Below are 23,484 nucleotides of genomic sequence, written 5' to 3'. Positions count from 1 at the left end.
CAGATGCCGCAGAACCAGTTGGTAGCCCCCCACTGCGCCACCCACCAGACTTTTATGGAATTGGAATTGCAGCCAATGGGAGCTGTGGGGGCAGTGCCTGCAGGCTGGGGCAGTGCACGGGGTCACCTTGATGCACCTCCACCTAGGAACAGGAGGGACATGCCAGCCACTTCCAGGAGCCACCTGAGATAAGTGCCGCCTGGAGCCCACACCTCCTGCCCCAGCCCTGAGCCCTCTCCTGCACTCCGCCCCCCCTTCTGCACCCAAAGCCCCCTCCCATACCTTGAACCCCTGATTTCTAGACCCACCCCAGAGCCCAACCCCAGCCAGATCCCTCACCCCCTCTCCCTCACCCAACCCCTCTGCCCCAGCCCTGAGCCCCCTCCCACACTCCAAACATCTCATCCCTGGCCCCACCCCAGAGCCCCCACCCCCTCTCTTGCACTCAAACTCCCTGCCTCAGCCCTCAGCCCCCTCCTACACGCCAAACCCTTATCCTTAACCCCACCACAGGGCCCCCACCCCCAGCTGAAGCCCCCACCGCCTCTCAACCCCCAGCCCCCTGCCACAGCTTGGTGAAAATGAGTGAGGTTGGGGGAGAGTGAGCGGAGGATGGAGTAAGTGGGGGTAGTGCCTTGGGGAAGGGGCAGGGCAGTGGCCGAGACAAGAGTGTCAGGTTTTCTGAAATCAGAAAGTTGGCAACCCTAGGGCCCCTCCACCTACCTGGGGTGGGGGGCCCCCAAGAGCAGCCTCCGGCCTGTGTCCCTGCCTCCCGGACCCCTGCCCAGGGCAGGTGGAGAGTCCACGGCTCCCCACACCTGTTTGCATGGCTCTTACCCCAGCCCGGCTCCAGCCAGTGGATGGGGCCTCGGAGCAGCAGCTCAGCCATGGTAAGAACCTCCTGGGAAGCTGTGGGGAGCCACGAATCCGCCACCTGCCCTGGGCAGGAGGCCCGGGGGCTGCTCTTGGGCCCCCTACTCTGGGCAGGTGGAGCGTCCGTGGCTGCCCACAGCTGCCTGGGTTCCAGCTGCTGGCCTGGACAGCGGTGAGGTCTCAGGGGGAAGAGGAGGGGCAGGAGGTGGGGTCCATGGCAAAAAGTGGATGGGCCACACACCCCTGCCCGCCCCATTCCAGCGCCCCTGCTTCCATTTCCATGAAGGGGTAACAGCCTGAGGGTCTGTGCACAAGAAATGTGCTAGAGAGGCCAAGGAAGGAAATGGTGCTGAAGCCTGTTGAGACCCAGGGAAGCGGAAAACACGTGGGATTCAGAGACTGGGATTCCCCCACAGCAATCTGGAGGGCAGCCAATACGGGTCTTTTCCTTTTTGGAAAAGTGCCAGGTACACATTGCTCTATAAATAATAAAAGATTATTTTACTGTGTTAGAAAAGAGGGAGACTCTGAACTAGATGGTCCCCTCATGCTGCTCCTTCTTACACTGTGGGGTTGTTCTTGTGGCTCTGCTGCAATAAACCCATCACTAGAGTAAATCTCTGGTATATCTGCAGTGGTTCTCTAGCAATCTTAAGACACAATGCTGTATTTTAACCAGTACAATAGGGCATCATAAAATCTCCAGTGCAGTGCCATGGAAACATTTACCATGGTCACTCAGAAGCATTATTCACTTTGATGGAGAGTTTCTGCAACAGAGCAGAAGGGAAAACCAAGTGGCAAAGAAGACAGCCTGTGGTTTAAACCGTCCGAATCTCTTCAAAGGTGAAACAGTCGATGGCCCATCGCATCAGTTAATCCCTGTTCAGCAAAGCACTTAAGCTTGTCCTAAGTGAATCGCTGAATTAGGGCCTATATGCCTAATACTGTCAAATACACAAAATGAACAAACCGAATAAAGAGACTTTTTTTCTCTAAACCCTTTCAGTAATAGTGATTTTATGTATAACTTGTATCACAGCAGACAAAAATGTTCCAAGTTTCATTTTAATTGATTGTGTCTGTAGTAGCTGTATAACTAATAACTGTATAATACACCATTAACTATTCAGAATAATTAACAGCTTTATTGAAGACACCAGAAATATGACCCTGTGGTATGAGTAGCAGCATAAGAAGTTAATATCACTGTCATCAGAATGTAGCTAATTTTCAGAAGTACAAATATTCTAAAACTGGCTTTATGTAGCTTAGAAAAGTAGTTTATCAACAGATGGTTTTTCAACCATTTTCTAGAATTCAGTAATTTAACACATGCCCAGAGGTTACCATATGTACAAGTTTATAATTCTACAGAAAAAGGGCTTATTATGCCTCATGACTGTGCAGAAAGCATGCCCACCCTCTCTATATGATGATTATCTTGAATATTCCAGAAGGATTGATTTTGTTTTGATTCTGCAGGATGCTGAATGAAGTGCAAAAGCACCATCAGTCAGCTAGGCACCTGGGAAGAAAGGCATCTGGATAATATAGAGAAATGTGAAGAATACCCATATAGACATGAGCCCTAGTGTGTAGGAGATGAATAGGATGGGGCAAAGGCAAAGGTGAAAGTAAGCCAGTATGCCCCGGTACGGCGTACTGGCAAGAGCCGGTGCGCAATTCCAGCGCGGCCCAGCTTCCCCAGGCAGCAATTTAAAGGCCTTTAAATTGCCACCAGAGCCCTGCTGCCGGAGCTCTGGTGTAGTGGCAGAGCTCTGGGGGCTATTTAAAGGGCTGAGGCAGTAGAAGCAGGGGAGTCCTGGACCCTTTAAATAGCTCCCAGAGCCCTGCTGCCGGAGCCCTGGGGTAGCAGCAGCAGCCAGGGGCTCCAGCAGCAGTTTAAAGGGCCTGGGGGTGGTAGCAGCAGCCAAGCCCTGGCCCCTTTAAACTCCTGCCAGAGCCCCCAGCTGCTGCTACCCCAGAGGGGGATGGCACTTACTGGTGCAGGGTGGGCCGGGGCTGGCTCTGACCCCCCTACATCCCCACTCCTTCCGGGGGCCAGAGCCGGGCCCCAACCCAGCCCTGTACCAGCAAGTCCCTATTTCTACTTTCCCCCCTGGGCAAAGGTGATTTACTGAATGTAAATTATGTGCTTTGTGGCTATGTTTCTGGGTTTTCCTTGAACCCTAAGCTAACCAGGAGCAGTAGTTTTCTGAGAGTGATTAATATGTATATTTGGAAAAAATTGAGACCAAAGGCCCCCTGCTTGTGGCATACACGTCTGAGAGTTTGAAAGAAACTCTCTTTCAGCTATTCAGTGCCTTATGATGTGTTCTGGGAACAGTGTCCTTACTGACACACCAGCCTGCTACACTCAGTTTACTTTAGGTTGTGGACAACAAAAAATTGCATCCAACAGCCCTTCGCTATGAGCCCTATCTACCTAGCCTGAATGTGCTATTCTCACAGCCCTCATTGACACCAAAATTATGAGCACTGTTAAGGTGCATGCTAAAATCTACTTAACTCCATCTCTTTTCTTAATAGTATTTATATTTATTTAGCCAATTGGATATATAAATGGTCATTTGAGTCAATAAACCAAAACATAAAGAACTATAAGAAAGCCAGTACTTTTCTCATTCTTCAAATTTCTGGTTACACAATTATCCTTGCGGTATTAGTCACAAAATAAAGGCACCAAAAAAACCTCTTACACTGTTAATAAAAAATAAATCTTATCTTCTAAAAGTAATAAGGTATTCCGGATAAGCTTGAATGTCATTAAATATGACAAACATTGATGGATGACCCACGTTATCAGTCACACTATCATATAGGTCAGTAGGATCTGCAATGTTTTTTGCTGGTGGAGTGATTAATCCTGCTTTTCCATGGCAATATTGTCCAGTGAGCACTCGAGCAAGGTACATGTATTTTCTGCCATTCACATCAGGTCTAGAATATGTATCCTGAGCAGAATAACTGGCATCAACAGCAAAATAGGTTCCATTTCCAATTGCTGCAGCTGTGGTCAGAAAGACAAAGTTTTGAAAACGTTTAAAGAACAAGACTTTCGTTCTTATGTAACCCCTAAAATGCACAACTTTCTCTTCTACTATCAGTGAAAAAGGATCATTTGAAATTAAAATTAAGAGTTTGACAGCATTGTTCCAGCCTCGCTTGGAATAGGGCCTTGTACCAAAATATCAATCATAAGAGATGACACATCACTGAGCTAATCATGCAGACTTACTTTGCCTTTTCTTATGGTGAAGGAGGATAAACATTCTCCCTCTATTTGCCACTGTGTCGTTTTCTATCTAACACATGGCAAACACTTAGAATTTTTTTTTAATTATAAGACTATATAATTGTAATTATAATATTATAATTATACTTCACAGAGGCAGAGGAATCATGGCTCTTCATCTGGGATCTGTTTCTCTTTTTTGAAAGTGGGAGAAAGCTTCTAATGGAAATAGTCAAAAATATATGCAGGGAATTGAATCCTACTGCTAAAGACTTCCTCCTTCCTTTCCCCGTCTGCTCTTTGATGTTCATGACATCTGTCCATTGTGTCATGTATAATACTATCCCTGATCCAGCAAAGTATGTATTCTGAGTAATTGAACTGAGTTCAATGCATAAAGCTAAGTACAGGCACAAGTCTTTGCAGAATCAAGGCCTCAGATAGTCTCTGCACCAAATACAATGCCAGATTGAGTGGTGTCATCTAATTATCCCTAAGAATAGATACAGCACAATCAGCAGCGGAAGCTTTCCCCACACTGTTCAGCCAATTTGTCTCATATCTGATAAGGCGGCACCATTTTCTAGGCATAAAAGATAATTAGTTGTATCTCTATGTCCATTCACTTCACAAAGGCCAGCAAAGTTTTAAATGATTTTAGATTTGTGCAGTACGATGATCCCTCTGTGCTAGCCTGCAGATGATACTGTGCATGGGCCAAGGGATTAACCACTTGACACTGATAAACTCCTCAGATCTTATTCACAATTTACAATTTTTAGACAATAAACAGTACAAATAAACTGAAAATAAAAGGCAGTAAATTAACTAATAATGAAAGCATGTTATCTGGCTAGATTTCAAAACCCTCCAAAACATAAGAAAACCCTTTGGCTTAAGGAATGATCTGTCTGATAAGAATAAACAGCTGCGTAATTAAGATATCCGCACAGGTATATCAGAACTCACTAGCTAGACATTTCAATAACTACTGAATACAATAGCGCACCTCAGAGCCTGGACGGATGGTAACATATGAACTCTCATATGCTCAAGGTATGCATAGAAGAGTCTAACAGGTCATCTAATATTTCCTTCCCTCTGTACAGAATTATTCCCTACATTTACTAATTCTTTGTCCCTTTCTCTGACCTCATTCCTCACTGTGCGCTGTGCATATGACACCATTATCTCACACCATGTCTTACTCATCCATTCCCTGTTTAGGAAATTAACTTGCTTTGAATAATAATTTACCATTCACTCCAGCAAAACCACGATTAAATCCATTGTAATTAATTGTGCTCAATGAGGAACTAGGTGTTCCGTGGAATAGGAGCTTCTCATTATTTGGGTTGCCATTCTTTTTGTCCAGCGACTGTTTTTTGATTTGGTAGGTCTGCCACAGGTAAGGATTTTGTACCCTTTCAATCTGCAAAGTTAGAAAATAAAATACATTATTGACAATGCCCAATATCTAGGATGACAGCAGAGCATTCAAAAAATAACAAATATAAATTGATTGGTTTTCAGATCACTCTGCCCCTGTGGTGTCTATTTAGAGTTGGGACACTGGAAATCCAAACATTATAGAATGTGAACCAATAAATAACCAGAATATGATAGTCAAACAAAAGAATTTTTCTAGGCTATTTCCTTTTAATCATTTGAGCTTTGCCTAACGTGCCAAGTATGTGGGGCAAACACCTGCATGTTCTCAGCAAAGTGATGAAGTTTTTTAGAGGTATGCTATTGTATTCTGCTATTGTACTATGGCCAGCAGCAAAAGGGGCTTTTGAGTAAGATGCACTCTGAACAGCTGAACTCTTCACTGATAATTCTCCCATTAAAGGGGAGAACTGTAGAGATACCATTATGCTTTTACAAGAACAAGCTTCTTTTCTAGATCCCAACTTGGGGCTTAAAATTATGTCCTCAATAACTTAGCCTGCTGAAAATTGCCATTTAAGAATACACTTCCAGGGAGCAAATTTTGCTGGCCTACTCATGAAAGCAATCTATTTATAAGGTAAACAGGATATGGTTCCAGGGCACAACCTGGTATATTGGCATCAAAGCTCTGATCCATCTCCCACTGATGTCAATTGGAAACACTCCTGTTAGAGCTGGCCCAAAGAGCACTGGTATAAAAGCTTCCAATTGGCAAATTAACATTAATAGGATCTAGAGCTGGAGAAGCTTGCTTAGGTCATGCCATTGCATAACTGTTCCCACTGTATGCTAACTAGCGTTTTGCTCCATATTATTTTTTTAAAAGTGCCAAGTGCTATGGCATTTCTCTATTCTCTCAGAACATTATCCCTCAAGGATAAAGGATCTCACCATTAGCAAGTGTCCTGGGATATTCAGAATACTTCCTTATTCTTAATTTCATCCGATTTCTCCTAGTTATATTCCCTTTTCATGTTAACTAATTCCACTTTGTCCTTGGTGCTGACACCTTTGTAAAGTGCTTTACAATTTACACTCAGACAAAAACTTACTGAAGTCAGTGGCCCGTATCCTGTAACCAGCACATAGCTTGAAGGGGATCTCTCCCTGTGGGACTCACAGGGAAGGAATCTGTCCCCCAAGCTGCGGATTAACAAGGGAATTGCTCTATGACTGCTACTGTAGCCTCATGGCTACAGAAGTGTGTGTGGCCAAGCAGCTCTCCACCTGCAGAAGGATCTGTGTAGAGTAGGTGCCATTCTCCTGGATCCAGTGTTCCCCTTGCCTGCCTGCCACCACGTACAATGGGCTGTTGGGAGCTCCGTTTTCTACAGATCAGAGTCCCACAATGCAGAGGTATGTGCAGATCTCCTGCACAGGGTTCCTTAATCCTGACTCCTTTCAGCAATGAAAATGCACTGTAGACGAAGAAGCAGGATTTGGCCCAATGAGAGGTTTGCATAAGTAAGGACTTCAAGAGTCAATCATTTACTTGGTGGAGATGAATCTGATTGTTTCTAAGAGATGGTTTACTAGAACATTTGCAGCAAACAGATTTTCATTTGATTTCCGATGGTGTATGTGTGTGAGCCTATATTTCATATATAAAATACCGTCAATATCTCATCTTCTAATTTGGGGATACTGATCACAGACTGCTTGAATGCCAAGCTGTGGGCAGAGCAGGGCTGGGTGGCGCTCCCTCCCTGTCCCCCCTGGGGCTGGCCCAGGACCCACCACACCTTCCCAAATGTTCCTCCATGCCCCCCTAGGGGCCCCACAGTTTGGGGATCACGGATCTAAGAGTTGACAGTCACTGTCATATGCTATTCGAATGGAAAATGTCCTTAGATTTGCAATAAAGTTTTGGATTTTGTCAATGACCTCAGTGTGTAGTGTTGGGGAAATACAGAATTGGAAATGGTGACTACAAATAAATACTTAATACAAAATAAAAGATGAAAGTTTCTGTTTGATTTTTAAACAAAAAACTTCACTCTCTTCATGTTACTTTACCTTCTCTATTTTGAATGTGGAGCAGGTTTTTAGAAACTTCTTCTGAACATCTTGATATTCTTGCTCTGCTGCCTTTATCATAACCACTTTGACACGTTCTTGTTTCATATCACGCCACTCTTTAGGGAATGCTACTAACTGTTTACCTGCAAAGTAAACATTCTGTTAATACAGATAGAACTGACTCTACTTATATGGGCTTGTGCCTTGTTAAAAACTGAAAAGAACACCTATTATCCATTCTTTTCTTCCACAAATTCTTTGGCAAGCCTATTCTTTGCCATGAATACCCCTTGGCTTCTCGAGCACAGATTAGATTTTCTATTTTGCTACCAATCTGAGCCCTCCTTTACCAAACAAAAACAGTTAACTAAAGTAAAGTTTAGAAATGTTGGGAAATTTTACTCCTTACTTCTGGACCACTCAACATTTTGGACCTAAGGGTACAAACGGTAGTCAGTAGGACAAGTCGCATGACTAAGGACAATTCAAGTGAGTGGCAAGACTGGAACATTTATCCTTTTTATATGGAATGGTATTTGCTTCTGGCTTTTGTTATATCAGTAAATCAAGTGATTTATTAGCAAAGTGATTAAGCTGAAAAAGAACACGGCTACAGCAAATTCACTCTTCTGACAGTAGGAGATATTTGTTTATTGAGATCCTGATCCAGCAAAGCACATAAACATGTACTTTTGCTGTGTCTGGGGTCTGAATACTCTTCTACTGGAATTACTGTAAATAGTTTTGGAAAACATAATCCACAATGCAACATGGAAAAGAACTTGGAAACATTTACAATTCAATATATTCTAGTTAATAACGTTAACATTTTTAAATAGTTCTTTAAATATATCTTCACCATCTCCATCTTTTGAAGTGGAATCAGAAGAAGTAAAACAGCCTGAAATCTTAAACACTTTCACATTTCCTGAACTAAAAACTTCTCCCCATAATCACGCCATAATCATGCCAACTTCCTTTGACTATTTCTCTATTTGATAAATCTATGGAAGTGCCTGGTAGATCAAATGCGCTGGAAGATCTGTCTTAGTTTTCCTATAGCACACATCATTGTAGCCTATCTGTGTGCTGATGGACTCCAAGATGCGGTGGATGATTAAGCTCAAACCTTGTGGTGCAATCCATGGTTAAACAAGTGAAGGTAAATTTGTTTAAAAGGGCAAGTTGTTTTTGGTATACTGGAAAATGGCAGCAAGTATAGAAGAAGGCAGACTTTAGCAAACTCAGGGAGTTAGTAGTTAAGATTCCATGGGAAGCAAGTCTAAGGGGAAAACAGTTCAAGAGAGTTGGCAGTTTTTCAAAGAGACAGTATTAAGGGCACAAGTGCAAACTATCCCACTGCGTAGGAAAGATAGGAAGTATGGCAAGAGACCACCCTGGCTTAACCAGAGACATAAGAACGGCCATACTGGGTCAGACCAAAGGTCCATCTAGCCCCGTATCCTGTCTTCTGACAGTGGGCAATGTCAAGAACCCCAGAGAGAATGAACAGAACTGTCGCCCATTCCCAGCTTCTGGCAAACAGAGGCTAGGGACACCATCCAGGGCCGACTCCAGGTACCAGCACAGGAAGCAGGTGCTTAAGGCGGCCAATGGAACAGGCCAGCATGTCCGGGTCTTCGGTGGCAATTCGGCGGCGGGTCCCTAAGTCCCTCTCGGAGGGAAGGACCAACCGCTGAATTGCTGCTGAAGAATTAAGTGGCGCGGTAGAGCTGCCGCCGAAGTGCTGCCGATCGCGGCTTTATCTTTTTTTTTTCTTCACCACTTGCAGCGGCATAAAAGTTGAAGCCAGCCCTGACACCATCTCTGTCCATCCTGGCTAACTGCCATTGATGGACCTATCCTCATGAACTTATCTAGTTCTTTTTTTAACCCTATTATAGACCAGCAGATCTTCAATTATCTGAAACTCAAAAAAGAGTCCTATATAAGTGAAAACTAGGTCAAATTACAAAGGACGTATATAAACAAATAACACAAGTATGTAGGGACAAAATTAGAAAGGCCAAGGGACAAAATGAGATTGAATTAGCTAGAGACATAAAAGATAACAAGAAAACATTCTACAAATACATTCGAGGAAAGAGGAAGACCAAAGACAGGGTAGGCCCATTACTCAATGGGGGAGGGGAAGGGAGGAGAAACAATAACAGAAAATGTGGAAATGACTAAATTACTTTTTTGTTTCAGTTTTCACCCTAAAGGTTGGTGGTGACTGGACGTCTAACATAGTGAATGCCAGTGAAAATGAGGTGGGATCAGAGGTTGAATTAGGGAAAGAATAAGTTAAAATTTACTTAGACAACTTATATGTCTTCAAGTCACCAAGGCCTGATGAAATATATCCTAGAATATGCAAGGAGCTGACTGAGGGCTATCTGAGCTATGAGTGATTATCTTCAAAAAGTTATGGAAGATGGGAAAGATTCCAGAGGACTGGAAAGGGCCAAATAAAGTGCCAATCTATAAAAACGGAAATAAGGACAACCTAGGGAATTATAGACCAGTCAACTTAACTTCATTACCTAGAAAAATAATGGAGCAAATAATTAAGCAATCAATTTGCAAACACCTAGAAGATAGTAAGGTGATAAGTAACAGTCAGCATGGATTTGTCAAGAACAAACTGTGTCAAACCAACCTGATAGCTTTTTTTACAGGGTAACAAACCTTATGGATAGGGGGGAAGTGGTAGATGTGGTATATCTTGACTTTAGTAAGGGTTTTGACACTATCTCACATGATGTCATAAACAAACTAGGGAAATACATCTAAATGGAGGGTGGGTGCATAAGTGATTGGAAAACCATTCCCAGAGAGTAGTTATCAGTGGTTCACAGTCAAGCTGGAAGGGCATATCAAGTGGGGTCCCACAGGGATCAGTTCTGGGTCTGATTTTGTTCAATAGTTTCATCAATGATTTAGATAATGGCATTGAGAGTGCACTTATACAGTTTGTGGACGATACCAAGCTGGGAGGGACTGCAAGTGCTTTGGAGGACAGGATTAAAATTCAAAATGATCTGGACAAACTCGAAAAATGATCTGAAGTAAATAGGATGAAATTCAATAAGGACAAATACAAAGTACTCCACTTAGGAAGGAAAAATCAGTTGCACACATACAAAATAGGAAATGACTGGTTAGGAAGGAGTACTGCGGAAAGGGATCTGGGGGTCATAGTGGACCACAAGCTAAATATGAGTCAACAGTGTAACATTGCTGAAAAAAAAAAAGGGAATATCATTCTGGGATGTATTAGCAGAAGTGCTGTAAGCAAGACATGAGAAGCAATTCTTCCACTCTACTCCATGCTGATTAGGCCTCAGCTGGAGTATTGTGTCCAGTTCTGGGCACCATATTTCAGGAAAGATGTGGACAAACTGGAGAAAGTCCAAAGAAAAGCATAAAAAATGATTAAAGGTCTAGAAAACATGACCAATGAGTAGGGTCCTACCAAATTCACGGCTGTGAAAAACACGTCACAGACCATGAAAGCTGGTCTTCCGCATGAAATCTGATCTTTTGTGTATTTTTACCCTATACTATACAGATTTCATGGGGGAGACCAGCATTTCTCAAACTGGCGGTCCCAACCCAAAAGGAGTTGTGGGGGAGTTGCAAGGCTATTGTATGGGAGTCGCGATATTGCCACCTATCAGAGGGGTAGCTGTGTTAGTCTGGATCTGTAAAAGCAGCAAAGAGTCCTGTGGCACCTTATAGACTAACAGACATATTGGAGCATGAGCTTTCGTGGGTGAATACCCACTTCGTCGGATGCATGTTGCCACCTTTACTTCTGTGCTACCTTCAGAGCTGGGCAGGTGGAGAGCAGTGGATACTGGCTGGCCACCCAGCTCTGAATGCAGCGCGACAGCCAGAGCAGTGCAGAAGTCAAGGTGGAAATGCCATACCATGATACCCTTATTTTTGCACTACTGCTGGCAGTGGTGCTGCCTTCAGAGCTGGGCTCCCAGCCAGCAGCTGCAGAGCTTCCTGCAGCCAGGGGAGAATCCTGGAGGTGGGTCTGACCCAGCCCTGGGAGAGGCCCCTGCAGGGGAAGAGGAAGTCCTGTCCCTGAGCAGCCCAGCCAGGACCAGCAGCTGGAGTCTGGCATACTGAAGGAGCTCTCGGTCAGGGCTCCCCGAGCCCTGCCCCTCCCCAGCTACGGGCCATGCCCCAGCATTCGGGGGTTAAACGGGCCTGAGGCTGGCTGTGTGTGTATGGGAGAGTGACCACGGGAAACCCCCGCCAACCACAGTGCCCTGGGCGGTCATCCACGTCACCCACCCATAAGGCTGGCCGTACCCCTCCCCTGAAAGTGAGGACTCCCCCCTACCATGCCACCCTTACTTCTGTATTGCTGCTAGCAGTGGTACTGGCTTCAGAGCTGGGCACCTGGCCAGCGGCTGCTGCTCTCCAGCTGCCCAGCTCTAAAGGCATCACTGACACCAGCAACAGTGCAGATGTAAGCGTGGCAATACCGCAACCCCTCTACTATAGCCTTGTGACTCCCTTTTGGGTTGGGACCCCCACGGTTACAGCACCGTGAAATTTCAGAATTAAGTATCTGAAACTGAAATTTATTATTTTTTAAATCCTATGACAGTGAAATTGACCAAAATCGACCCTGATTTTGGTAGGGCCCTACCTATGAGGAAAGATTGAAACAACTGGATTTGTTTAGTCTGGACAAGAGAAGGCTGAGATGAGACACAGTAACAGTTTTCAAGTGCATAAAAGGTTGTTACAAAGAGGAGGGAAGAAAAACTGTTCTCCTTAACCTCTGAGGATAAGACAAGAAGCAATGGGCTTAAATTGCAGCAAGGGAGGTTTAGGTTGGACATTAGGAAAAACTTCCTAACTGTCAGGGTGGTTAAGCAATGGAATAAATTGCCTAGGGAGGCTGTGGAATCTCCATCATTGGAGATTTTTAAGAGCCAGGTTAGAAAAACACCTGTCAGGGATGGTCTAGATAATACTTAGTCCTGTCTTGAGTGCAGGGGACTGGACTAGATGACCTCTCGAGGTCCCTTCCAGTCCTATGATTCTAAGAAACTCAGTTTAAAATTATGTGCTGGCTTTCTGACACAGCTGCTGTTACATTTCAAACTAAAATTGCTGAGTGGAATCACTGCCAGTGGTAGGTAATGCCTAGCAACTGAAAATTTATGGCATGAGATATGTTTATTTCTGGGCATGAATCTTCATCTAGAAGCACTGCTGCTGGATGTTTGAGAAAGCCTTTTTGGTATATCCTAAGAATTTTGATCAGTCCCTCTTGGGAGATATCCTATGTCCCCTTCAATTCTGAATTCTTTTTACTCTTTTACAGTGATATAAATCAGGGGTAACTTTACTGAAGTCAATGTTGTTACACTAGTTTTATATTAGCGTAAGTGAGAGGAGAATCAAGCTCAATACGTTTAAAAATATGTTCAGAATCATTAATAGTTTCTAAGAAAATAGACTAGCATTATTCAGAATTTTTAAATATATGAATGAAAGTGTGTGTCCTTTGTCAGACCCGTCATGCAATAATAAACAAAATAATAATAATTAATAATAAAGCTATGAAGAACAGCTCAAGAAAGCTTTAATTTACCTTCATCCTTTGGCTCGCGCTGAATGATTACAACTCCTCCTTGTTTATCTGTAGCATGTAGATTTTTCATGTCTACCTTGTAGTCCTTCATGAGGAACTGGATATTAATGTGAGGTTTTTTAGCAGCTTTAGCATCCTCTAAGTGCATATTTGTCAGAGGGTCAAAGTCTGTGAAAGGCATATTGTTTATGGAATACTTCCACTGTACTAAATTGCTAACAAGTTTTGCCTTTGATTGTTCTTCTTGGTTATCTTTAATGCTTTTGATCATGTTTTGAATTTTGATGGAAGCTTTATAGACATCTCTAGTGATACCAGAAACTCTAACAAAAGGAGGATTTTCCTTGGTTTCCACCTGAATGGTAATATGTAGGCTCTTCTGGAGTTCACTCAGTTTCTTAGCTTCTGCTTCACCAAAACAGTCAATTAATTCATCTGGAATAATGTTTTCAAACTGTTCTTTTAAAATCAGCTTTTTTATCCAGGATTCAGTGGCTTCCACATTTTTTTGGCTTTCACCACAAATCTGAAACGTGGCTAACTCAATTTTCTTCTCCAGAACAAATCCACGTTTCTTTCCAGCATGACGTTTTTTGCCTGTTAGAAGTGCTGTAATGAAGTATAAGGGCTGTAATTACTTAACTTTTATTTTAGAAAATATTTAATTTTATGTACCCATTTAAAAAACACTCACTACTCACATGTTAACTTAGAAAGCCATGATTCTGATGCTGGTGAAATTGTATCTCCTTCTCTTTTCTGCATACTTGCATAAAATACATTTTGCATCTGTGGCTGGAAGATAACTATTTTAATTTTTTTCACATGCTGGACTGCTTTTGTACTTGCAAAGTCAACTATAGCATCCATCATGTCCTCAGCTACCTGAGCTGGATTCTGCCCTGCCTGACCTGTAACAAATAAATAAAAAATACATATTTGCTGGTGAACAGTATGTGAACTGAGATGGTCTCTATAACAAAGAACCTCTCTGCTCTCCACTTGTACTCTCTGAAGACCTTGTGAACAGTCTGAGCAAAAAGATCAAAGAATGTCTGTTCTCTAAACTGAAAGCCATTAGCTGGCACCTCCCTTAGCCAGGTCACTGTACATTACTGCATGATTTTTCAACATCTTTCCACTTAATGCAGTCCCTCAGCCATACAGTTACATGCCAATGTTGTGACACACGGATTGTCTATAGCAGGGGTCGGCAACCTTTCAGAAGTGCTGTGCTGAGTCTTCATTTATTCACTCTAATTTAAGGTTTCGCGTGCCGGTAATACATTTTAACATTTTTAGAAGGTCTCTTTCTATAAGTCTATAATATATAACTAAACAATTGTTGTATGTAAAGTAAATAAGGTTTTAAAATGTTTAAGAAGCTTCATTTAAAATTAAATTAAAATTCAGAGCCCCCCAGGCCAGTGGCCAGGACCTGGGTAGTGTGAGAGCCACTGAAAATCAGCTCGCGTGCCGCCTTTGGCACCCATACCATAGGTTGCCTACCCCTGGTCTATAGCAAGCCAGCTGAACCAAGTAGTCAGGCTACTTTTGGACCAGAATATGCATCTGCTGAAATCAAGTACTGTCCGGCCTTTAGAGGCTAATACCATATAGATACTTGCTATACAAATCTGTAATTTTTACATGACAGTTTTAAACCACACTGTCAGTTGGTATGACTTTGTGTGTAAACTTACTGCAGTGATCTTGATTTTCCTTTCAAATCTACTAAGAAAAAACAAACCTGTTCCAATTGCTGGGAAGGCGACAGATGTGTACTTCCTCAGTTCACACTCCTGGAGCACTTTAGAGACCTGAGCTTTAACATTTTTCTGATGAACGAGGTGAATAATTTTACCGCACATCAGTTTTCCACCTTGTGTGGTTATAAAGCCACTGTGAGGCTGCAAGGCTGGAAGATAGAAGAAAAAAATATGACACACAAAATAAAGAGATCAACACTTTATAATAACAAAGGACCAGACCCTCAAGTGAAGTCGTGTACAATGGAGCAGTTCCAGTGTCTTTAATGGAGCCATGCTGATCTACACCAGATGAGAATATAGCTTCTGGATATAAATCTGCCTGGTATTTGCAAACAGGAAAGTGGAAAGCAAATCTATCTGGAATGTTTTATCCATTCAGGATCTTGACATTCCACCAGCTTTATCTGGTTAACATTTTTGCTGCTAACATTCTGCTTTTAAAATTTTTTTAAGCTGATATCTCAGATTGGGGGTGAACTTTGTATGTGCTCAGAATTTCCTGTTTTAATTATGACTGAAATCTGGGTGCTTATCAAATAATAGTTTACAATTTAACACAAACTACCTTTTAATGTATATGACATTTAAATAATTTTATTTGCATTATCAGCATTTCTTAAAATGTGCACATTCTACTGATACACAATACCTCTGCATGAGAAACCCCTTATCTTTATTTATGCCATTTACCTCCTGAAATCTCCAATTATCATTTTATAGATAAGCTGAGAGACTAAAAAAGGGCCCAAGTGACTTTAGGGCTATTTCAAGGAAGCTAAGGCACATGTAATAAAATCCTTTAAAAGTGCTAAGTCATTTAAAGTGAGTTGTAAACACATCAAAAAGGGCTTATGCTGCAAAAAATGGATGGACTCATGAGCGCAATGGTACAAATAGCACTACTAGGCACAAAGGCACGAAACTGATTGCGAGATTATGTGCTCATCCTACTAAGTGCAGAATGCATTCAACTCCCATTGGCTTGGGAGTTGAGGGCACTTGGCACCATGCGGGAGGCACTCAGCACCTTGCAGGATCAGGCTCATAAAGGGGAAGAATCCACAGATTTGCCAAAAGTGAAAAAATGTGAAGCAAAAGGTGCAATATTGGAACTGAACTGCCAGAACCATGGGGTCGCTAGTTCATTTTGGGATGTGGACTACGGGTTTTTCTTGCACTAATGGGTGCCAACCACAGTTGGCAATGGTTTAATTTTGGCACTGGTTTGGCAGAACCCAAAGACTGTAGAAGAGCTCACAGACACAGGACCTACTGGGTTACAGAATTTCAATTAACAACTGTGCACTTTTGAATACAAAAGGAGAGACACTGATAGTATCTCAGAGACTGAGCCCGCAAGCATTGTAGTTCGTGGCAAAGCTCTCATTGTCTCATCCAGGAGCGGGATCAGTCCCAAATTGCTATTGCCTCAATTCAAGAAGGTACGTCAAGCATGTGCCTAACTTTAAGCAGGTAAGTTTAAATTACGTGAGCTTAAAGTGACTGAAGCCAATGGGCCTCTTCAAGTTCTGAAAGTTAAGCATGTGCTTAAGTACCTTCATGAATAGGAGCCTACGGTTGTACAGCTTCCCATGTACTCCTTAGGAGCAAACAGCCTTTCGCTTCCAAATGATCTTCCTTTTGCAGAAATAATGTGGGTGCCATGAGAGCAGGGTTTTCAAAAAATCAATAAAGCCAGCACAATTTCATTTAATGTAATGTGCTGACCTATTATAATTATATGATCCAACTGGGGGATTGTAACATCACGAATATGCATAAGCAGCCATTTAAATTGTGGAAAGAGCAGGGATACTAATAATGGAATCAAATGGAATATATGTTGCATCATACCAAGCATAGCACATTCTAGTTCAACCTGGGGTCCGGCAGCTTCCATCACTGCTTTGAAGACACCTGAAATAAATGAGAAAGCATGTCAGTTCACTAAGGCAGTTTAAATGTTGTTACCCAAAAATCACATCACATCTGTATGAAAACTCTCATAAATCTTAGAATATCAGGGTTGGAAGGGACCTCAGGAGGCATCTAGTCCAACCCCCCTGCTCCAAGCAGGACCAATACCCAACTTTTTTTTTTTGCCCAAGATCCCTAAATAGCCCCCTCAAGGATTGAACTCACAAACCCTGGGTTTAGCAGACCAATGCTCAAACCAGTGAGCTATCGCATGCTATAGTTTCATTTACTAACAGCCAAATTCTGCATTCCTTGAATAGCCAAAACTCCCATGGGGCCACATCCTACAAGATGCTGAGCCCCACCAATTCCCATTGTGTTCAATAATCTGCATAACATCTCATATTGCCTGCAAAGAATATACTCCATTTATGAATTAACTTTATTTCACAGCTCTCTTGGTGGACAGTACGTCAGTCACCAGGCTACGTTACCTGACAGATTGCCTCTTTCTCTGTGTCATGCTGCTACTGCTTGAATCAGCAGAGATGTTCAAGTTGATGCCCCCTTGACACAAATGAGTGAGGGCTGCTGGCAGGGTGTTTTCTGTGTGGGGTTCTTGACTTTGGAACTGACTCACCTCCACAGAATGCCAGAGCCTAAGTTTGTTATCCTTCTAGGCAAGGGGCAAGGCCCATCTTATTTCTTGGGCTCCTGAGGAGGGGGGTGGCCTAAGGGTTGGCAGGGCGTGGTGAATATTAATTTACTTATGGCCAGTCCTTTCTAAGACCTGGCCCATTGCATATATTAGCTAATGGGCCAGGCTTCCAGAATAAGCACCTACCAATACATTTAGAATTTTTGTGGGGGAAATCAACATTACAGCATAGGACAGAGAGCAAGAGAACAAGAGGGTTGTCTCTTCAGGCGGCTCTGACTTGTGCCTGGGTACCAGCCCAGCATATAGATCACCCAGGCTCAGAGAAGCACAAAGATGGCTTGATGCCACCTTTGCCACTCCACTCTGCTTTACACTGTGAGCTCACGAGCAGAAACTGACAATGTGTCAAAAGAAATCACAAAATAACTGTGCTGGGATACCCTGATATTATTTTGTGTCATGAGGTTGTATCGCTATGTGTCATGAGGTTGTATCGCTATGTGTTCGCTATGTGTATTGCTATGTGTTGCGCTTCTATCTTGAAACATCCCAACGCAATGTCAGGAGAGCACTCAGCCATTATTTATTAGATCTCTGAAATTCTATTAGACGAAGAGGCTCTCAAATGCTGCAAAGCTGGGTACCACTGGTCTAAGTGATACATTTCACAATGGAAAATTATCATTGGGAATAGCACTAATGTTGGAGAACCACAGCCCCGAAATGAAAGGACAAGACCGATGGGCCTTTAACGTAACAAATTAACACAAAGTGCAGACATTTGCCACCCCACTTTTCCAGCATGAAAAAAAAACTTTATAAAAGTTTTGCATATTGAAAATGCTCCCTCCATTTCCAATACGTGGCAGTGAATTTATCATTAAATTCATGTATATTCAATAAAGTACCTGATTTGGCATTAAATGATGGATTTGATATGTTTACAATCACATCTGTATTTTCCTTGGTGATATCTCCAGTTGCTACCTGGAATGTAATGGAACCAAGCTGCATTTCATGAACTCCCAATACCGGGGTTGAAACATGCCCAAAGGAAACTGCAAGGAAAATAAAAATACATTAAGAGTGGTCTGTCCTAGTAAAAGTGCTATTCCCTTGAGCTTATGTATGCTTTGTAAGTCCAGTACAGAGTTCACAGATTGGGATCCCCAAACATAAAGTATCCTCTTTGACTCCAATATTCTCTAACCCATATTTTTTACTGCTGCTTTCCATTATTCAGTGCATAGGACCCGGGAGACAGAGAACTCATTCAGTTTAAATACTGTGGATCCATTAAATGCTACTCCCATTGATGCTGATGCAATTTTTCTATGAACTTCAATGGAAGAGGGAATAGGTTCTACATTCTCCTGAACGAATTTCTGGTGTTGCGTGCTGTTCACTCACATACTGTGCTGTCAGCATTTCCCTCCTGCAAATTAATAAATGGAAAGGAACTACATCTGCTGGATACCTTTGTGTGGACCATTCAAGTTACAGAGGTAAGGGGGTAATCTTCACAGACGGCCTAAAAGAGCACAAAGGGAAACGATGCTGCTGAGAGCCCTTGGATGGTTGCTCTTGTAGCATGTTATCTGTGGTTTGCTTGGCATGGTGACTGCATCTTTATGATCCCAGCAACCACTGCAATCTATCAGTACAGTACTAGTGGATTCTCCTTCATGTAGTAAGGCTGGCAGCATCCCTGAAGAGCAAGAATGTCACTATAACAAAATATTTTCTCCTCTGAGTTTTTCACCTCCCGGGTTTAGGAATGTGAGTTCATTAGACTATGTTACTTCCTGGTGACATTCTCCTGCCAGCTGTGTATTTATAAAACCCAATCCAAATAAACAACCTTACTTGGACTTGATGATGCAGCCTGGAAATTCCCATTGGTCCTAGATTCTAGTTCATCTGTAAATGCCTAGAAATAGAATCAAAGATACTGCAGACAAGGTTTCAGAGATTTGCCCAACAGAGACAGATTCAAACCTGCTAGTCTCATAAGTAAAATTAACAGCTATGCATCTGCACGCACATAATGTTCACCTTACAGCAGAGTCTAAGTGTCAGTGGTGGTAGTAATGGGAAATTTTGTGGAAACAAGGTGCTAGTAGTTGCAGGTATTTTTACTACTGTGTCATCCAGAACTGCTCTGAGCAGGGTTAGAAAATACAGCATTTAAAATGCCTACCACCCTGGCAATCTCATCCATATTAATACAACATTTCTAACAGCAGTGGAGCTGAGCCGGTAATAGCAAAGATGAGAAACATTTTGGGAGCCTAATGCAGACTGAACCTTAAAATCCTGAGCTACTGAAACTTTACACTGCTAAGCAGTTACTTTGTTCTGAATTGGTTAGCTGCTTTTTGGCACCGTCTAATGTCATCTAGTGCAGCACCTGTCACTTGCATGCAGAAGCACTGGTGCTTAAGAAGTCTGAGTGGGGAATGAGGTCTGAAAATCAGGACCTCAGTTTGGAAACAATGTTGAATATATGCACATTATATTCATGCGTCTGCAGAGTAAAGATACACACATACAGGTTTTCTGAATTCCTCTTCCCCAGAGTGTTATTACTGGCTACATATGAAAGAAAACAGGATTTTTTTATTTTTTGGTCTAGGGGAAGGTTATAGAGGTTATACCCCACTTTAAGTCAAAAGTCATCTGTTTGTGACATCACAATTGATTGCTGTGGAAACTATTATACTGTCACCTGCAGAAGATAATGACTACTTGAGGAATAAGCAGAAGGATCTGATTAAACAAATAATCTATTATCATGCAAATATCTCTATTAATAATGAGCAAAGGAAAACAACCAACAAAAACAGAAAACAAGTGGTATACAGAAGAAAGGTTTCTCAAGAGCGTGAAATGCTAGTCCCAATGAAGTCAATGGGCAAAACTTCCTTTGACTGCAGTGGCACCATGATTTCACTCAGCATGTTTTCAGATTTCTGTGAGGAAGCAGCTGATCTCTCAGAGCCCAATCCTGCAATCATCTCTTAGTGGGCCAAATCCTGAGGTCCTCACTCACTTTTCACTAAGTCTTCACTAGGGCAAACTCCCATTCAACTGAACAGGTGTTTGCCTGAGTAACGATTTCAGAATCCAAAATATTGAGATCAACAGCACCTCTCTCATGAACATGGATGTCCCATGTAAGGGTCACAAGATCAGGCCCACTGAGACAGCTGTCTTAACCTGTCACTAAAATAATTTATAATGAATATAATATATCAGGCCTTTAAAAACATTATAACTAAATCACACTGATAATAAATAACTAAAAGAGTGTGTAATAGGAAAAACATTAACATGACAGAAATCACCTGAATATTATCTGTATCTCTTGGATGCAACAGAAAATGAACTTCCTGAAGAGACTTCAAGTTGTGATTACTACTGAATTTGAACACTTCATCAAACATTAATTTAGCAACAACGGGTTTAGGAAACCCAAACCCGCCAGTCCCGATTGCTGGGAACGTGATTGAACGTAGAGACAGCTCTTCGGTTTTCTTCAGACATTCTTTGACTATGCCTTCTAGGTTCTGTATAAAAGAAACAGCAACATTTGTGTCTGTCAACATGGCCTTTATTCTTTAATCCCAAACAGTGTCTGCTGGTCCTAAAAAACTCACCCCTCATTATTCAGCATGCATCACACACCTTGAGGTCATTCAAACTGAAATAAATGGAGCTGATACTCCCTGCTCATTACTATGTAACTTCAATACAGGATCCCCATTAAATCCATTTTCATGTTAAATGAGCAGCACCTTCAAACAAAATTAATGCCCTGAAGAAAATTTATAAAGACTGTTACCGTCATGGCCGTGCCTCTTCCTTGATCCCATACAGGAACAATGGCATGGAACAGAAAGCTGCAGGCCAGATTACATCCACTTGTTTGGAACACAGACCCTTGAGCAGGAACTTCTCTTTGGCTTTCTTCATTGAACTCTAGCTGGAGTGTTGGTCCAGCCTTCTGCAGCAAACTTTGAGAAAGTGGACCTACACCAAGCCGCAGATCCATGCCAACACTGCTGACGATCACGTCCGTCTGAAAGAAAAACAAAACAAAAATATTTCAAACAGGATCTTAAATGGAAGTGTTTACCAGCACCATTAGACTGTGTACGTCACACATGCGGCAAGAGGTAATGTGTTAACACAGATATGAGGTTCTCTGCAAAAGCTCTGCATACTAGGTATATAGAGGTGTCAATCCACCATGGGAGTACAGGAATCCTGCATTTTGCTGCTTGACATTCCCTGCAGCATTTTCTAAATTCCTCTGGAAGAGTTTCTGTTGTGCAGCTTCTCCTTCCCAGGGCAGTTTCCCAGCAGCACCAACAGAAGAAACAGCTGCACCAAAATGAAACTGAAGCAAATTTAGGCCAAAACACTTATGCCCTTGAGTAACTTAACACCCATGAGTAAGGCTGCGATTTTGTCATGGACATTTTTAGTAAAAGGCACGGAGCGGTCATGGGCAATAAACAAAAATCCATGGAAGCCATGACCTGTCCCGGACTTTTACTACAAATGTCCATGACAAAATGGGGAGGGAGGAGAGTCCAGCACCCTGCCCTGCTGTGGTTGGGAGCTGCGGCCCCTGCTCTTGCCCAGTGGCTGGGAGGCAGGAGGGACCCATGCCTGTGGTGCCTGGGGAGCTGCGGGGAATCCTGGGGACTGGGGAGCTCTGGGGGATTCCCCCCTCCAGGCAGGGAAGCTGCAGGGATCCCCTGCACCAGTGGAGACCTGTCCATGGCAGCTGAGGAGCTCCTGTGGTGGCTGGCTGAAGTCCTGGAGGACTGCAGAAGTCACAGATTCCATGGCTTCCACGACCTCCATGACCAAACCATAGCCTTACCCATGAGTTAGGACTCTCATGTCACATACAGCTGTGACCTTGGGGCTCTTCTCCCTCCCCACAACTGAGATGGGACAGGATGCTACTTCTCAGAAAAGCAATATCCCAGATATAAAACCTGGGTGGTAGAAACTGAGGCAGTCTGTTTGCATCATAAAGACAGTAAAGAGCAAAACCCACAATTTTTTGTTTTGTAGTTCCCCTTTAACATTAAATACGGAGTAATTTTTAATGGAGTTATTGGGTTAGATAGGGCTGCCACTGCAATAAAACTTACAGATATAAAGCTTTCAAAGAGAGCAGCCAATAGCCAGTGCAATAGGACCACACTTTATGAAGGAGCCCCACAACTGGCTGCGGTGAGTCAGAGAGGGGATGTTTACTTAAAAAGAAAAATCAGGGGCTGTTAAGATGTACAGACTACTGAGCTGCACTTGGAGCCACTAATATAAAAAAACAAACAAACAAACACTAAGGGTATAATAAGGAGTCACACTGGGCTACACAAAGACACTCCAGATAAACCAGTCTGAAATGCATCAGCTGAGCTGTGGATAAGCAGAGAGTGTGAAAACCAAAGTGCAGTTAGTTCAGGTTTCCAACCTACTGATCCAGCCTTCAGCAAAAGCAAATTAAGCAGCCGCTTCTGGTCTTGCTCTTTCAATACTCCTGCAAGTTGTATAACTCAGACTCAGCACCATGGCCTTCCCCAGTGGAGGCAGAAGGGAAGGAAACTCTCAGGACACCCCTTGTACAGTAGCAAGACCAGAGAGGATGGCACCTCATGGCCTGGATTCCCTTCTATCAGCTTGGAGCACTATGAATAACAATGTTAACCCATTTAACTTCAATACAGTTTGTTGAAAAAGCCAATTATTTTGTATGTTGACTCTAGAGGTGGACCACAAATCACACTCAATTTAGATTGAAACATCCTGAATTTGTGGTAGTTGGGGGAAAACTGGGGTTTGGAACCCCTAGATGGGGCAGTTTGCAATTGGTTTTAGTTAG

At 42.7% G+C, this 23,484-nt stretch overlaps 1 protein-coding gene across 2 annotated transcripts in view; it reads right to left on the bottom strand.

Moving 5' to 3' along the window:
- Window positions 1-1,999: 1,999 nt before the first annotated feature.
- PARP14 (poly(ADP-ribose) polymerase family member 14) overlaps window positions 2,000-23,484 on the bottom strand; it is a 101,759-nt gene continuing 80,274 nt past the window's right edge. For both annotated transcript variants that reach the window (XM_050916914.1, XM_050916913.1), the window contains exons 7-17: window positions 21,424-21,660; window positions 20,927-21,148; window positions 19,446-19,509; window positions 18,488-18,637; window positions 16,856-16,918; window positions 14,980-15,147; window positions 13,931-14,140; window positions 13,230-13,838; window positions 7,601-7,746; window positions 5,390-5,564; window positions 2,000-3,907 (exon numbers count right to left, since the gene is read on the bottom strand). In XM_050916914.1, the coding sequence (XP_050772871.1) occupies window positions 3,618-3,907; window positions 5,390-5,564; window positions 7,601-7,746; window positions 13,230-13,838; window positions 13,931-14,140; window positions 14,980-15,147; window positions 16,856-16,918; window positions 18,488-18,637; window positions 19,446-19,509; window positions 20,927-21,148; window positions 21,424-21,660 (2,334 nt within the window). In that variant the 3' untranslated portion in view covers window positions 2,000-3,617. The remainder of the gene's footprint in view (window positions 3,908-5,389; window positions 5,565-7,600; window positions 7,747-13,229; window positions 13,839-13,930; window positions 14,141-14,979; window positions 15,148-16,855; window positions 16,919-18,487; window positions 18,638-19,445; window positions 19,510-20,926; window positions 21,149-21,423; window positions 21,661-23,484) is intronic.

The sequence above is a fragment of the Gopherus flavomarginatus genome, chromosome 10 (assembly GCF_025201925.1).
Source record: "Gopherus flavomarginatus isolate rGopFla2 chromosome 10, rGopFla2.mat.asm, whole genome shotgun sequence".
NCBI lineage: Eukaryota > Metazoa > Chordata > Testudines > Testudinidae > Gopherus > Gopherus flavomarginatus.
This window is presented reverse-complemented; position numbering and strand designations above follow the sequence as displayed.